Genomic DNA, 17431 nt, shown 5'->3' on the forward strand with positions numbered 1-17431 from the left:
CTCGGGAGGCAGAGGCAGGTGGATCTCTGTGAGTTCGAGACCAGCCTGGTCTACAGAGCAAGTTCTAGGACAGCCTCCAAAGCCACACAGAGAAATCCTGTCTCAAAAAACAAAACCAAAAGTAAAAACAAAAACAAAACGAACAAATAAAAAGAACTTGTCTACATGCCCGTCCATGGATAAAGAAATGTTGTATACACACACATTGGAGTTTTATTCCCCTGTGAAGAACAAAGAAATTAAGTCCCCTGAGGTCATCATGTCAAATACAATAAACTAGATTTAAAAAGACACATATCCCTTGTGTTTTCTCTCATATGTAAAATAAAATAAAATAAAAACAACCAAACAAACCCATGAAAGTAGAAGGGAGATCATTTGGGAAGAAGGGGACCAGCAGGACAGGGATAAGAATATAAGAGGGTGAATATTTTCAAATATACTCTATATGTGCATGAAAATATCATAATTAAAGCTACAACTTATAAAATAAAACACTAGTAAAATGAAAAATATGCACAGGCATTCACACAGATAGCTGTCATAGAGACTGGGCTATGTGCTTTGTCAAGGGTCTTCTATGATGTGACTGCCATGCTTAGCATGTGCTGTGAAAAGGCAGAAATCATAGCTAATGAAATAGGAGAAATGGGCTCTTTGAGACATAGAGAGTGTGGCCTTCCTTTGTCCTGTTTCTCGTCTTTCTAGGTGACGTCTTCCTTAGCTTTGCTATTACATGTATTGTGGCTGGATTGGACCTTGTATGTATTTGATCAGATGAGAGACAGCTTCCTAAATTAATGAAGGAGACTATGTGTGATTCAGGAGGACAAATAGATGTTTTTTATCCGATCAGTGTCCGGGCAAATTCTAAAGACAAGAGATTATGCTTCCTTTTATGGCTATCAAAGAGGCTATATTAATAATAACAAGTGCATGTTTATGTTAACTCTGCTCTAGTGGCAGTCATATACATTTCCTCCAATATTTCTAATCTAAGACAGTATTTTAGTAGAGAATGAGATCCTTGTTATGCCCGAGTAGCTTTAACTATCAACCTGTGCATTTTAAATTCCAAGCAAAAGAAAACATTTCATCTTAAAAGTTCAATAAACAACTACATTTTGTTTAGCTATTGTAGTCTCAGGGAAATTTTTGATATGATTCAGTAGCTTTGATCATAGACGAAATCAATAATTTGCTCTTATCAGGAAGGCAGATGTGTCAATTCAAAACAAAATGGAAAAATATTACTGAAAACAGTCTTTCTATTTGAAAAATATCCAAAGCCGCTGCTACATTCTGTTCCAGGTGCTTACAGTGCTCAGTAATGATTAGGTATGCTTTGTCATTCCCACTGTCATAACAGATTTTTATCATTTTATTATAATTCAGAATAGGTCATTCCAAAGCCAGTCCATAAAAAACAACATGCTGCTAAACAAAGGCAATGGAGGCCGATTCAAGAATAGCCCTTTATCCTGTGAATTCAAATATTTATGCTAGGCATGGCCTTTCAAATATTTTTAATGAAAAAAATCAACATTGAATTAAACACCTATGGATTAATTTGCTTCTCATTTCTTGAACAAAACTGTATATTGCTAGATCTAGGGCATCTAATAGAAGTAATCCATCCATTCAGTGTAAAAATCATTCCCACCTATGGTAATACAAAAGGGCCACAAATACATTATGCATCTGGTTAAGAAAGCATAGTAAAGACTTACTTGTGCTCAGCTGATTTTTATTTATAGACAGAGAGCAATACTGTTGAACAACAGTTGCTTTCTGTCAGTTAGTGTTTCAAAACAATGAAGAATATTTAACATATAGGTCTTGATACCAGGCAAATAATTCCTTTTCTTCTTTTTGAAGTTTGGTGTCTGTTGGGGGTTCTTCAATTGCCAAAATTTCAAAAGATGGAGAGGAGAAGATGACCTTCTTATTCTTTGTTTCTGATTCGTCTTCTTGTGCTTCCTAGGTGGAATTACAAACAAAAATAGAGTGTTTCCGGACCCCAGTCTGACAGCTGGAGAACAAGCATAGGACCAAACCAGGGCCCCTGAACATAGGTGTCAGTTGGGAGGCCTGGGAAGTCTATGGGGCCTCTGGCAGTGGAACCAGTATGTATACCTAGTGCACAAATGGGTTTTGGGAGCCCATTCCCCATAGATGGATCCTCTCTCAGACTAGACACAAGCGAGAGGGCCTAAGTCCTTCCCTAAATCATGAGTCAGTCTTTGATGATCCCCCATGGGGGGAGGCTCACCGTCCCTGAGGAGTGGATGGGGAGAGGGGTGGGGAGTTGATGGGGGGAATGGGAGGATGGGAGGGAAAGGGAACTGGGGTTGGTATGTAAAATAAGATTTTTAAAAATTTAGATAAAAATTAATTTAAAAATTAAGTGTTTCATATTTTGATTTTACTACTTTGTATTTTTATTCTCTATCTTTACTTAGCTTCACCCTCCAAAATTTGTAGCAGAATTAGAAATATTTTCATGTATTTATTTAATATGCATGCATGTGAGAACACACAAGTGTGAAGGTTAGAGGCAACTTTTTGGGAGTTGGTTCTCTCCTTCCAACATGTGGGGTCCCGGGATCAACTCAGGTCATTAGACTTGGCAGCAAGAGCCTTACTTGCTGAGTATCTTGCCAGTCAGGCAGAATTTTTAAAAACCACCCAGTAGTGTATCAAAACATGTTCTTTTTAAGTAGCCCTTCAGTGTGGAAGCATAGAGGCAGATTTTATATCACATAGCATTTTACGGTTAAACAGAACCTCACCAGCCTATAGCTCCAGCCACTCAGGAGGTTCAAGGGAGACCATCACTTGAGCCCAGAAGGAGAGGCCATCTTGGAGAACAGAGAAAACCCCATGTGTCAAAAATGACAGAGGTAGGGATAGAGCTGAGGGTACAGTGCCTGTGAGGCGCTGTTTTCATTTTGAGCACGCACACTGGATGGCTCTCATTAGACTAGCACTCGAGAGATGTGCTGGATTCAATCTGTGGAACAAGTCTTCCTTTCCTCTTTGCCTGCTTGTGCTGATGTGGAGTCCATACATCAGGTGCTTAACAGAATAGCTACCAATACTGTGTAAGAGTCCTTTTGTAAGAAGAGTCTCAACCTTCATTTTGACTTAATGTGTCTGGGTGTTTTGTCTGCTTGTGGGTCTGTGTAACATGTGCTTGCAGTGATCTTGAGGACATAATAGAGTGCAGATCCCCTGGGACTGGAGTCCAACATAGCTGGGAAGCGCAGTGTGGGCACTGGGAATTGAACCAGAGTCCCCTGGAAGAGAAAGTCAGTACTGCTGACCACTGGGCCATCTCTCCAGGACACTTTCCCCACCTTTTTGGCCTTTTTGAAATGTTCTTGCTATACAACTCAGGTTGGCTTTGAGCTCACTAATATAATCCAGCTGGTCTTGAACTCACAATCTTCCTGCCTCTGCCTCCTCAGTTCTGGAAAGAGTGTGCTGCCATGCCTGGATGTTTAAGAATTGAAAATGCAGCTGGCTGTGGTGGCACATGCTTTTAATCTCAGTTCTCAGGAGGTAGAGGCAGGCGGAACTCTGTGAGTTTGAAACCAGCCTGGTTTATACAGAGTTCCAGGTCAGCCAGGGCTACATAGTGAAACAAGGAAGGAAGGAGGGAGGGAGGGAGGGAGGGAGGGAGGGAGGGAGGGAGGGAGGGAGGGAGGGAGGGAGGGAGGGAGGGAGGGAGGTAGGGAGGAAGCAAGGAAGGAAGGAAGGAAGGAAGGAAGGAAGGAAGGAAGGAAGGAAGGAAGGAAGGAAGGAAGGAAATAGGTGTTTCCAGAAAGTGGGTTCACACTGCCCAGGTATTGGTATGCCAAAGTTGTTTCCGCCTTGAACTTGCATCTCTTTGTGCAAATAAAATTACTCATAGGCAGTTGGAAAATTGCCCAAAATAACAAATGAGTTCACTGCTGGTTGAATTTGCAGTTACCTTGGAGGAAGCCTTTTCTTTTTTATCTGTCATGTAGGCCTTTTTCATTTGTTCAACCTTCTTTTGTGCTTGCTTGGATCGACGGCCCAGATGTTTCATCTTACCTTGCTGTTCCCAAGGCTGGTAAAAAGGACAGACAGTTGTAATGGATGGACACCTAGAAGACATTTGTGTAAGAGACAGAAAAAAATAAAAGAACACAAAATAAGATTTAAATGTGAAGTAAATTCTAAACTCTAGGACATTCTCTAGCATACTGAGAGACCTCAGTAAGTGAAGCAACACTGCATGTCAGTCTTTAGGTTAAAGTAATCATTTCTATGACTTTACATAGCATTTTTCTTTTTTCTTTTCTTGTTTTTGTTTTTCAAGACAGAGTTCCTCTGTGTGGTCTTGGCTATCATGGAACTCCTCTGTAAACCAGGCTGTCCTCAAACTCAGAGACCCAGCTGTCTTTGCCTCCTGTGAGCTGAGATTAAAAGCATGCACCACCACACCATAGCCATCTGCATTTTCCATTCTTAAACATCCAGGCATGACAGCACACTCTTTCCAGAATATAGGAGGCAGAGGCAGGAAGATCGTGAGGTCAAGGCCAGCTGGATTATATTACTGAGCTCAAAGCCAATCTGAGCAAGACCATTTCAAAAAGGCAAAAAAAGGCACAGCATTGTTCTTTACCTGATACTTGTAGAGGTGCTTATATGATGATGGCGTTGACAACTACGATGATAAAAATGGTCAAAACCTGCTATCAATCCAAAATAGACCTTCTTAGAAAAGCCTGTGTAGTGGCCACATGAATGTTTTTTTGTTTGCTTGTTTTTGTTCTGTTTGGTTTTTGACAAGGTTGTTGTCCGGGCTGGCCTCAGACTTACAGAAGTAAGCGTCCTGTCCTGAATGCTGAGATTAAAGGCACCACCACACCTAGCATGAATTTTTTTAAATACCGTAACAAATGCCAGAATTTACGTTTCATAACAGCTGAAAAAAGCAAGCTTCCTTTAAAAATTAATTTTAAGGTTAGCATACAAAGGAATGGGTTTCATGATGAAGGTATTTATTTGTGTATGCATTTGTGTGGCTCCGTGTATGTGTGCATGTTTTCACACATATGTGGGCTCACGTGTGTGTGTGTGTGTGTGTGTGTGTGTGTGTGTGTGTATGCAAGCACTGTCTGATTGTGTTGTCAAGGCCCACAGCTGATGTCAGGTGTCTTTCTCGATTGCTGTCCAGTTTTATTTATTGAGGATAACTAAATCTCTTCTGGATGCGGAGCTCACCATTTCTGGCTAGTCTGGCAGTGAGCTTGTCTGTGTCCTGAGTGCTGAGATGACAAGTGGCTACCACACCTGCCTGACTTTTGACATGGCCTCTGGGGATCTGAACTCTGGTTCTCACGCTTGTGTAGCAAGCACTTTGTCCGCTGAGCCATCTCCCCAGCCTAGTGAAGCTGTTTTATTCAATCAGGGTGGGGTTACATCATTCACCCCATTGGCTTTATTATCACCTGCCAGCACCTGTGTCATTCATTCATCCTTACAACCGTCTTTCAGAACAAGAGTCCACGTGCAGAGAAGATTAAAAGCAACCAAGAACACTGCCCCTGCTGGCCAGCACTTAACCAATGGCCATGGGACACTAGTGTGCCCAGTGGGATAACTGAGTTGCACATTGCACACTGGCTCTAACAGTCCCAGGAAGGACGAAGCTCCAGGTAGCCCCAGTGGTAACTGGCTTGCTAACACGCAGTCCGGAGTATGTTCCTTTCTGTTTTACTGCCCTACCCCCTCATAGGTCCTGGGATCACCTCCCAAATCAACTGCTCCAACTCAATTCCTGATCCCAGACTAGGACTTTATCCAAAGATGCTCTTAGGAAAATATTTTTCTTCTTCAGTTGGTTAAAAATTTGGCGAGCTGTCTGGCTCCTAAATGACTCATTCTTGGATAATCAGTAGCGTGAATCCAAATAGCAGGGAGCTCAAGGTTATATATGGCAGTGAGGAAAATGACATCATTTATTTGACCTTAGTGGTAATAGGGTTAAGTTCTATATTCAATGTTCATATGTATGAGTTAGAGAAAATCTATTCCATGATGACAGACTGTGCCTTGAGCCAGGCTATCTGTCTGGAAAGTGCACAGCGTTGACTATAAAATAAGAGAGTTAAATTACTTTGTTGGGTCAACACCTTTCATCTCCACTCCTGAGCATCCCCAGTATGTTTGCCTGCCAGTGTATTCTTTGTAGTCTAAAGGAATTCATCTCATTGCAAGTATATGTGTGGGAAAATACATATCAACAAGTCCTCTTCAGCCTTAGCACCCCTTTCTTTTTCTTAAGGAAGCCAGATTAATTTAGAAATAAAATGGGTTGGGTGATTCTTAGCAAAGGAAATGAAAAGCAATCTAATTGGAATAATAGCATTCTGTTCCTGTTGTTTCGGACCCTAATACATATATTTTGCTACAACACAGTTGTCCAAAATATGAACATGTTTGCTTGTCATTGGTAAAGAAGGGAATATTGCCACTGTAAATTATACAACTGATCCTAGGCAATGGGAGCCAGGAGAGAGGACAATTACGGCTTTCAACAGGAAGGCACAGAGCCTTTGGCTCTGTGCTGCATGGGCAGTGGGAGCTCTTTTGGTTGTATTTATGAAAACAAAAATATTAACAGTTGCACGGAGACCCCTCTCCCCCGAGAGGCACACTCACTAACCCCTGACTCACTCTACTGTGCCCCATCACTCCCTGACCTAGGATGACTCCCCCGTTGCATGGCCTCTTATGTTCTCTTGAAAGGAAGCCATGATGGCCTGAGGCTTCTCTTCCAGCAGCAGCATCTGTGTCTGCCTGTTCCAATGAAAGTGTCACCAGGGTTCTTTACCCCTGCACTGTTTGCACATTTACCAGCACAGCCTCTTGGCATCCTGAGGTGGCTGCCTGGTGGCACAAGTTATCACCTCAGTACCAACTGGCCTTTTTGTTAGTGTTCTGCTTACAAAGATGCATATATTTGGGACAATCTTCCCCAACTCAAATTTTCCCGTGTGCCTTACGGTTATCTTTAGTGGACTATGTATCAGAAAGGGAACATTTTCAGGAATGCTTTTAGTGTTGTAACCTCAAGAATAATGGGCTTTTACCTAACTTTCGAGACAATCTGTAGCTGGTGCTGACGCATCGCTTCTGTTCGTGGCTTCTGTAACAAATACTTCATTTCTTTTTGTAAACGGTTTGAGATGACTCCAGACTCTGCATAATCAACTATGTCGTACATCATCATTGTTTTGGGAATGTATCTGAGGTTTAATCTTCGCCAGTGGTTATTCTTGCCACCAGATGATGCAGGGGTCTTGTCCATAAGGCTGCAGTACTATATGGGGAAAAATGCAGAGAGCCCAGTTATTGGTGCTCATCTCTAAATTCTATTGGCATCTCCCTCCTGTGACTTTCACTCCACCTAGATGTTTCTGCTGTCTATATTCATCCTAATTCCCTTACTGGAAGGCACGACCCATGCCATGCAGCTTCAGATCACACAGCGCCACACTCACTAAACGTTTATCTAATGCACAAACACCGGCACACACTATTTTAAAAATGATGAGTTAATCTCTGGTGCTAAGTGGAGGATTTCATTATCTTTATTTGCAATATTTGTAGGAATCTGACTTTACCTTTTTTCCAATAAAAATGATATCAAGCAAGCAATTTAAAAACGCGACTTATATATTCAACTTAACATCATAAAGGATGAGGAGCTACAGTGTTAGGAGTAAGGCCTTTAGGGTCTACTACATACGCTCAAATTTTGTGTGCACCCACTTTCATGCACACAAACACACAGGTGTACCCATGTGACATCATGCAGAAGGGTCAGTTGCCACCATTTTGCTGAGTAGAATCAGTCTCTCAGCAAGAAGCAGCCGGTTCCAGTTCTCACAATATAACTGCAAACCTTTGCATAAGGCACACACTCTGCAGCTAGATCTTCAATTCACAGCCTACTTCACCAGTGATGACTGTGCAGTCATATTTAGTGACAAGTCATATCCTGGCTCTAAAAATGTCAGTGCTTGGTCACTGTGAATCCATTAATGAGTTCACATACAGACAGCAAATATGTAGTTCTGTGACCTCTTTGCATCACAATGATAAGCCCATGTGACATTTTACAGACAATGAATAATCAAAATGGGGAATTGTGAACTGGAGACATGGCTGGGCAGTTAAGAGCACACGCTGCTCGTGGAAAGGGCCTGAGGTAGGTTCCCAGCACTCATGTCAGGTGGCTCACAACCACTTGTAACTCCAGCTCCAGGGATGCAACGGCCTCTTCTGGCCTCTTTGGACATCTGCACTTGTGTGCACACAATCTTGCCCCATACATATGATTAATAAAAATAAATCTTTTTTTTCAAAGGCAGACTTGGCCAACAAAGAAACCAAATGTGGTGTCACTGGAATTGAGTCTGGAATGCAGTGAAAAGTGAGTTGTAGAAGAAACGGGTGGCTATAAAAGGTGGCAGTTTAAGAAACTGGCAATGTACAGCTAGAGGGATTTGGTGAAGGTGAACATACCCACATATGTGGCCTTGGTAAGAAGAACAAAGTGCCACTGGCAGAAAAAGCTTCACATTAGGAGAAATCTAACATACTTTGCAACATAGAAAATATGAAGGCTAAAATGTCAGCACCCGATTCAAACTTAGGAGTGTGACAAGTAACAGAGACACAGCAAAGACAGTTCGTCCCCACAGTAACTCACCTGAGAACAAGAAGGCCAGCATTCTTCCAAGGGCTCTTTTGGTAGGGGGTGGACTGAGGGCGGAACTTAGGACCGCGTGCATGCTAGACTAATTCTCTCCCCCTCAACCTTAAATTTAAAAACTTTGATAACAGTCTTGAAACGTTGGCTGTGCACTTATTCTGTACCTCAGGCAGGCTTTGAACTTGTGATCCTCCTGCATCAGTTTCCTAAACATCTAGGATTATAGGCCTGAGCCACAGATTTCAAATTATTCTTGATTATGCTTTTTCTCCCATGGCTTTTCTTTGTTCTTGCCTGTGGTGGGGAATGAACTCAAGGCACCATACCATCGAGCTACACCCCCAATCTGTTACACTCACAACTTTATTGAGATTGACAAGTCATGTACTTCACCCATTGGCTTTTCGTGTTTTCACAGCTGATTGTTTTTTAACAAAGAATTAAAACTTTCACAGCTGAGCCGGGCGTTGGTGGCGCACACCTTTAATCCCAGCACTCGGGAGGCCAGCCTGGTCAGCGAGTTCCATGACAGCCTCCAAAACGATACAGAGAAACCCGGTCTCGAAAACCAAAACCAAAAACAAAGACAAAACCAAAAACCAAAAACCAAAAAAACTTTCACAGCTGATTATTTTTTAACAAAGAAATAAAACTTTCGCTCTCAGTATATTAAATAGTACTGCACTAAATGTTTTAAGTCTTTCATTTCTATTGTAATAGTTTTTTTGAGACAAAATTTCTCTGTATCGTTTTGGAGGCTGTCTTGGAACTCACTCTGTAGACCAGGCTGGCCTCGAACTCACAGAGATCTGCCTGCCTCTGCCTCCCGAGTGCCAAGCAATTTTCTCTACTGATTGCTAAGTTTGCTTTGCATGGGGCTGGGGACATAGTTTAGGGGTAGAGTGCTTGCCTATTATGCAAGGGACCTGGGTTCAAGCTCCCGTGCTGAAAAAAAAATCAGATCCACACACATTGGAGAGCAAACAGCAAAGAGTGGTAGCATGAACCTGTAGTCCCTGCTCTTGGAATGTGGTGACTGGAAGATTAGGAGTTCAAGGTCATCCTCTGGCTATATCGCAAATTTGAGGTCAACCTGGGCTACATGAGATCTTGTGTCAAAACAATAAAAAAGTGAAATGTTTTTGTATAGTTTCAGCTCATATCACCCATTCTTTTAGTCCCATGCTACCTGCATAGTGAGCATGTCTGTTACTTTATGTCCCAGGAGTACAGTGGTACAATTAGTAAACGTCTCGAGTCTGTCACTGATCTCCTTTGCCACTCATTCACTGTGTGACGTTGGGTGAGTTTTTGGACCTCGTTAAAGCTTCATTTTTCTCATCCATAAAGAGAGTTGCAGGATTTACAAACTTGAAGATGAAAGGAAATGATATACCAGGCAATATCTTTAAAAATGCCATTCACTCACACAAATAATCTTATCTCTCTTTGCCAGTGTAAATATTTGGGGCCTTCTCTCTGTGACCCCAATCCTTGACATATTCACAACCTGTGAATGGTTGGAATCCCTAGCTTCGTTTATTTTCTGATCTAATTCCTGAGTCTCATAGCTTAAGTCTCTAAAAGAAAGAAAGCACAACCAAGAGTCTCCAAGGCCCTGAGTTAACTTCATATGTCAAAGTAAGGCACATACATTATTAGGAAGAAGCTAAGGTCACATACATTATTATTATTATTATATTAGGAATCAGAATATTGGTAATTTTTCATCAATGTTTGCCTCTTTGGATTTGTTAGTAGAAAAATGGGAAGGACTGTTACAAAAGTATTATTATTTTTTTTTCAGGTGTGCCTCGTAAGTGCTCCAATTCAGCACTGCTCTATCCAGCTATGCAAACCAGAAATCCAGGAGTCATGCCAGACATATCTTCAGTTTCTCTCCCTGTCTGTCACCAAGGCCCACTGCCTTTACTCTCTCTCCTGCATCTGAAGACATACATCCTTAAACTGAGCAATCACCATTTCCCCAGGAATATCAAGAGCCTTTGAACAGAACTCTTGTTGCTTTCTCATTCTTTCCGTATCTTGCAACTAGAGGCAACTCTTCACTCATTAGTTTCAAAAAGTTACACATTTTGTTTAGTGTGTGTGTGTGTGTGTGTGTGTGTGCGTGTGTGTGTGTGCACGTGCGCATGTGGGGAGCACTTACGTGACGTAAGAGGTTAGAAGGCATCTTAGTGGAGTTGGTTCTTTCCTTCTACCATGTAGGCCCTGGGGATCAAACTCACGATTTTGGGTTTGCTGTCTAGTATTTTTACCTGCTAGGCCATCTCGGCAGTCTCAAATTGGTAACTTTTTTCTTTAAAAAAATTTAATTTTATTTTTCTCCCTCCTGAGTATGTATGTATGCATGCTTGAGTATGTGTATGCTGTACCCACAGAGGCCAGAAGAGGGCACTGGCTCCTCTGAGGCTGGTGTTACAAGTAGTTGTGAACTGTGTGATGTGGGTGCTGGGAACTGAACTCAGGTCCTCTGAAAACACAGCAAGCACTCTTAACCTTTGAGCCATCTCTCTAACCCCACCCATGCTATTTTGTTAAATTTTTATTTTATATGCATTGGCTTGAGGGTGTCAGATCCCCTGGAACCGGAGTTATAGACAGGGAATTGAACTCTTAACCACTGAACCATATCTCTAGCCCCCAAAATGGTCAATTTTATGTTGTGTGTGTTTTATCACAACTAAAAAAAATAATGAGCTGGGCGGTGGTGGCACTCACCTTTAATCCCAGCCCTCGGGAGGCAGGTGCAGGAGGATCTCTGTGGGTTTGAGGCCAGCCTGGCCTACAGAGCGAGTTCCAAGACTGCCAAGGCTACAAAGAGAAATCCTGTTTCAAAAAAAAATAAAAATTATGATTCTTTCTTGTTAGAGAATAGGGTCAGGCAAGCCTTTTTAATATCTATATCCAAATTCCTTACTTGCATGTAATCTTGCACTGTGACAACATCCATGCGATCAGTTACTTTGAATTTCTGGAAAAGATGCTCATCTTCCATAATTTGTTGACAAAATTTCCTTTCCCCCATTATCTTGTAAGCATCAGCCACTGCCTATAAAGAAAGTCGATTTTCAAAATAATATATTTTTAATCATTGGCACACATTTTATATATATTCTGAGAAATACTGTTCCTGTCTTTTATGAACTTGCTAGTAATAGAAAGGCTACATTTACAAAAAGGAAATTTGGGGGAGGAGAGGAAGGAGAGGAAGGAGTTAAATAAGGTATTACTCTGTAGTACAGGTTGGTCAATGTAGTACAGCTCCCTCAATGCTGGCACTACAGGCATGAGCCACCATGCCCAGCTATATAGGAATTTGTTTTGAGACACAGTCTCATGTAACCCTGGGCTGGCCTTAAACTTGCTGTGTAGTCAAGGATGAACTTAAACTTCTTGCTTCCACCTCTCAAGCGCTAGGATTTTAGGGGTGGATCTCCATGTCTGGTTTATATAGGGATTTTAAAACCATTTGAAATTTGTTGCTAGAGACACTGATACGCAGTTTAAAAATAAAACTACAGGTATAGTTGAGTCTACAGTCCTCAAGGGATCATAGTTTTTAATTTTTAAAAAGATTTTAATTTGGGCCTGGAAACATGGTTCAGCACATAAGAGCACTCACATGACAGCTACCAACCATGATTACTCCCATTCCAGGGGAATCTGATGCCCTCTTCTGGCCTCTGTGGGCACTGCACACATGTGATAGGCAAACGATACACCAGCACAACGTAAAAATGTGTTTTTCAATCTTAAAAAAGATTTTATTTTTCTATTTGATTATGTGTATATGCATGTGAATTTGTTCATGTGAGCACAGTGCCCAAGGAGGCAGGAAGAGGGCACCAGATCTCCTGGAGTTGCTGTTAGTCAGCTGTAAGCTGCCTCATGTGCACACTGGGAACTGCACTGCTGTCCTCCACAGGAACAGTCTGTACTCTTAACCACTGAGCTTTCTCTCCAGCCTGGGCCACAGTTTTAAAGATATGTTTTTCTTAAAAAAAAAAAAACATTCTTTTCAGCCAGGCGTTGGTGGCACATGCCTTTAGTCCCAGCTCTTAGGAGGCAGAGGCAGGCGGATCTCTGTGAGTTCGAGGTCACTCGGTCTACAGAGAGAGTGAGCGAGTTTCAGGACAGCTAAGGCTACACAGAGAAACCCTGTCTCCAAAACAAATCGTTCTTTTCATTTAAATGAAAACAAAAGAACAACCATAATCTCGCTTGTGCTATCAGTGAAAAGAAATTCACCTGATGATTAAACAGGGTGTCTTGGGAACTAGAATAAAATGTGTTGTTGGAACTGACACTCTTTTCTGTTAGTTAACTCATAACTTCCAAACAGAAATGTAGATGTGTCGGGTTGCTTACACCTCCCTTTCCTTTAGATTTCATTCTCAGTAGCTGCAGAGAAGCAAATTAAGGATTTTTCCTTTTTTCTAAAATGTCAACAGTTTACATTCAAGGATTTTTCCTTCTTTCTAAAATGTCCGGTTTACATTCAAGGACAATGTCTGAGAGACCAGTGAGAGAGAAATCACAGAAAACAGAGGGTGAAGATTCTTTGTCTTGGCTCTAGGTATATCACACTCTCCCACGTATATCTATCCTGCTAATAGCTACACATACTGGGGGAGACTTAAATACGCCCATGCTGCCGTAAGCATGTGCTGAATCATCCAACCCCATTTATAATATGGATTGGTGCTTCCGGCCACAAAGGGTCTGCTTATGTGGAGGGAGGCTGGCAGAGAAGCAAATCCAAATCTCTCTCTATTCCAGATCAATTGTTTCCTCGGGACCCCAGAACGTGCTATTGGGAGAGTATGGAGAGAACTCTGTCAGAGCAAAAGCCCGGAGCTTCTTTTCTTTTCATGTAAAGCACAACACAATATCTTGCCTTCACATATTTTCCTCTCTAATTCTCATTTTTATTATCCAGAACAGTCCTTTTTTATTTTGTTTTGAATTCCAAAGCTTTGATGGTGCATATAGGAAAATGGAATGGGAAGAAAATAGAGACTGGGTTTCTCTTTGTAGCTCTGGCTGCCTGGAACTCACTCTGTAGACCAGGCTGGAGATCCGCCCGCCTCTGCCTCCTGAGTGTGGGATTAAAGGAGTGTGCCACCATGCCCGGCTTCACATTCTAGCTTTTCCCACAGACAAAGAGAGAATGGCGTTTGTCAAACAGTGAATGGAAGGAGGGCCACGTGAGAGAAGAACAGTGTTACCTTAGCTCAGGGGTGTTTAAGAATATGAACTTTTTTCTCTTTTTTATTTTTAAATTTAAATTTAAATTAGAAACGAGGTTGCTTCACATGTCAATTCCAGGTCCCTCTGCGTTTCCCTCCCCTCTTCCCGTGCCCTCCCCCAACCCCCAATACTCCCTCATTTCCCCAGGGAGGGTGAGGCCCTCCTTGGGGGATCTCCAGAGTCTGTCATTTCATCCAGGGCAGGGCCTAGACCCTCCCCCAAGAGTCCAGGGTGAGAGTGCATCTCTCAAGAATATGAACTTTTTTCTCAGTTCTTTCGCTGTCCAGTTCTGAGGTTTTAACTGAGTTACTTGGTCTGTCATTTATTTATTTAATATGTGATTTTATTTTTTCATTATTAGGCCTTATGGCATTTCTTTTTTTTTCTGAGACAGGGTTTCTCTGTGTTGCTTTGGAGCCTGTCCTGGAACTTGCTCTGTAGACCAGGCTGGCTTCGAACTCACAGAGATCCACTTGCCTCTGCCTCCCGAGTGCTGGGATTCTGGGATTAAAGGCGTTTACCACCAACGACCAGCGGCACTTTTATTCATATATATTTTCCTCCTATTCCCGATGGTCCCTTTCCTCTTTCCCATTAGTCTCCTTTCTACTTTCAGATTCTTCTTCTTCTTCTTCTTCTTCTTTTTTTTTTCCCTTTGGCTTTTTAGACAGGGTTTCTCTGTATTGTTTTGGAGGCTGTCCTGGAACTCGCTCTATAGACCATGCTGGTCTCAAACTTTTTTTAAAGAGTGAGGATAGACTAACAAAACATACAGACTAGTTTTTATGGGAATGAAATGAAATAATGCACATTTGAGATTACAGTTAATTGATCAAGTTGGGCCAGAGGAGCTAAGTAGACAGCTCAATTGGTAAAGTGCTTGCTGCCTAAGTGTGAGGGCTGGAGTTCTGATCACCAGTACGCATGTAAGATATATCACCGTGTCCATTGTGGCATACATCTGAAATCCCAGCGCTGTGGGACAGGGACAGGCAGATCCCTGAATCTTACTGGCTAGCCAGCTTAGTTAAATAAATTGGTGAGCCCCACGTTCAATGAGAGACTCTGTCTCAAAACTCAAGATGGAAAATGAATGGGGAAGACACTTGACGCTAACCTCCAGAGTTTGTACTCCCTCATCCCTAAGTGATCAAGCAGGACTGACAAACATAGCAAGAGTGCTTGCCTAGCATGCATGAAGCCACGAGTTTGATCCTCAGAATTTACTGTCCAAATCAGATATGGTGGGGTTCACCTGTATTAATAAGTATAGGAGTATTAATAAGGAGAATCAGATGTTCAAGTTTAGCCGCATGAGTCTGAGGCCAGCCTAATATATTTGAATCTTGACACAGTGTGGGGAAAAAGAGCAGAAGGGTGAGAGAGAGAGGGAGGGAGACAAAAAGAGAGAATAATCAATAACAAGGGTGGCTATTAATGTTTTTCTTATGTGAATAAAGTTTAAAAAGACGGATTTTTCAACATAAAATAACAGTTGCTAGATGCCAACAGTTAAGGCTCTTTAGCCTGTAAGTGTAGTAACTGGTTTATTTTTTAAATATTTACTTATTATATATGCGTGTATGCCTGCACGCCAGAAGAGGGCACCAGATCTCATTACAGGTGGTTGTGAGCCACCATGCGGTTGCTGGGAATTGAACTCAGGACCTCTCAAAGAGCAGTCTTAACCTCTGAGCCATTTCTCCAGCCCCATCATTTTTATTCTTTAATTGTGTGTGCGCACATGTGCACATGCATGCGGGTGCCCAAGGAGGCCAGCAAGGACACAAAATCCTCTGAAGCTGGAGTTACAGGTAGTTGCGAGCCACCTGATATGGGTGCTGAGAACTAAACTTGGCCTCTCTGCAAGGGTAGTGCACACTTTTGATTGCTCAGCCATCTCTCCAGCTTCAAGGCTCTGCATTTTAAAATGGTCCAGTGGATGCCAGTGTGTAAGGCTGCACATGCTTTGGGTAGCAAGGTTGTAGAAAATTCTCTGGTGGACCAACAATAATGAAAACCTCTTGTAAATTACCAATGCTGAGAAAATAGATTGTCAAAGTGGAAAATGAAACAAGAGTGCGCGCGCGACACACACACACACACACACACACACACACACACACACACACACCCCATTGTTCTATTGTTCTACAGCAGAGGTTCTCAGCCTGCAGGTTGCGGTCCTTTAGGGGCTGGTCAGAGGACCCTTTTACGGGGGTCTCCTAAGACCACTGGAAAGCATATTTACATTACATATGTATTTGTATACGATTCATAGCAGTAGCAAAATTGCAGTTATAAAGTAGAAATGAAAATAATTTTATGGTTGGTGGCCACCACAGCATGCAGAACTGAATTTAAAGGCTTGCAGCATTAGGAAGGTTGAGAACCACTGTTCTAGAACCATTTGACCTGCATTGGCACCTTTGCAGAAAATACTGATAATCTCTAGATAGATGTATTTCTATTTTTCCCCAGGGGATTCTATGTCTGTCTTAATTACAGCAGCTTTCTAAGTCTTGAAGTTGGGTAGTGTAAATTGTCCAACTTCCTTTTTTCCCCCACTTTCACTTGTTTTGCTTTTTGTTTTTGTGAATACATGAGAGATACAGCTGGAAAATGACAAGTAAATGCAAAAAGAAACGGAAATATGGTGGGGAATGATGGAGCAAAAATATGTTAAATTTCTCTTCTTTTTTTTTTTCAAGACAGGGTTTCTCTGAATTGTTTTGGAGGCTAGCCTTGAACTCACAGAGATCCACCTGCCTCTTGCTCCCTAGTGCTGGGATCAAAGGCGTGCACCACCAATGCCCGGCAATAAATTTCTGGAGAGATGTCTCAGCAGTTATGAGCACTGGATGCTCCTCCAGGGGACCTGGGCTCAATTCCCAGCACCCACCTGGAGGCTCCTGACAGTCTGGAACTGCAGTCCCAGGGCAATCCTTCTCTGGTCTTCTCAGGCACCAGGCATACATGTGGTACACAGAAGTGTAGGTAAAACATTAATACATACAAAAATAATAAAAATATTTTCAGAGATAAGTGAATAGACGTCTGAACAAACTAAAACTGGCCCACTTCTACAAAGAAATAAATGAAGGGCTGGACATCTGTTAAGAGCCCTGATGTCTCTTACAGAGTATATGGGTTTGATTCCCAGCCCTCACATAGGGGCTCACAACCATTCCTAAATCCATTTTCCAAGGGATCTTACATCTTTCTCTGTCACCAAACTCGAATGTGGCACACAGACATGCATGCAGGAAAACACCCATACGCATAATAAAATAAAAGAATAAATGAGCTGGACGGTGGTGGCACATGCCTTTAATCCCAGCACTTGGGAGGCAGAGGCAAGAGGATCTCTGTAAGTTCGAGGACAGCCTGATCTACAAA

The 17431-nt window shown here is 42.1% G+C and overlaps 1 protein-coding gene and 1 long non-coding RNA gene across 2 annotated transcripts in view; one reads left to right on the forward strand and one right to left on the reverse strand.

The window, feature by feature from the left end:
* Positions 1–1509: 1509 nt before the first annotated feature.
* The window catches only part of LOC101833663 (putative uncharacterized protein CXorf58), a 28434-nt gene continuing 12512 nt past the window's right edge, over positions 1510–17431 (reverse strand). The window contains exons 5-8 of the mRNA XM_040744208.1: positions 11700–11831; positions 7131–7360; positions 3977–4133; positions 1510–1980 (exon numbers count right to left, since the gene is read on the reverse strand). Of these exons, the coding sequence (XP_040600142.1) occupies positions 1807–1980; positions 3977–4133; positions 7131–7360; positions 11700–11831 (693 nt within the window). The 3' untranslated portion in view covers positions 1510–1806. The remainder of the gene's footprint in view (positions 1981–3976; positions 4134–7130; positions 7361–11699; positions 11832–17431) is intronic.
* On the forward strand, positions 1976–10774 carry LOC121139974. Its single transcript, XR_005876754.1, has 3 exons — positions 1976–2126; positions 8411–8476; positions 10566–10774. It is a non-coding gene; the product is annotated as an uncharacterized LOC121139974 (long non-coding RNA).

This window comes from Mesocricetus auratus, unplaced genomic scaffold (genome assembly GCF_017639785.1).
Source record: "Mesocricetus auratus isolate SY011 unplaced genomic scaffold, BCM_Maur_2.0 Super-Scaffold_100003, whole genome shotgun sequence".
Classification (NCBI taxonomy): domain Eukaryota; kingdom Metazoa; phylum Chordata; class Mammalia; order Rodentia; family Cricetidae; genus Mesocricetus; species Mesocricetus auratus.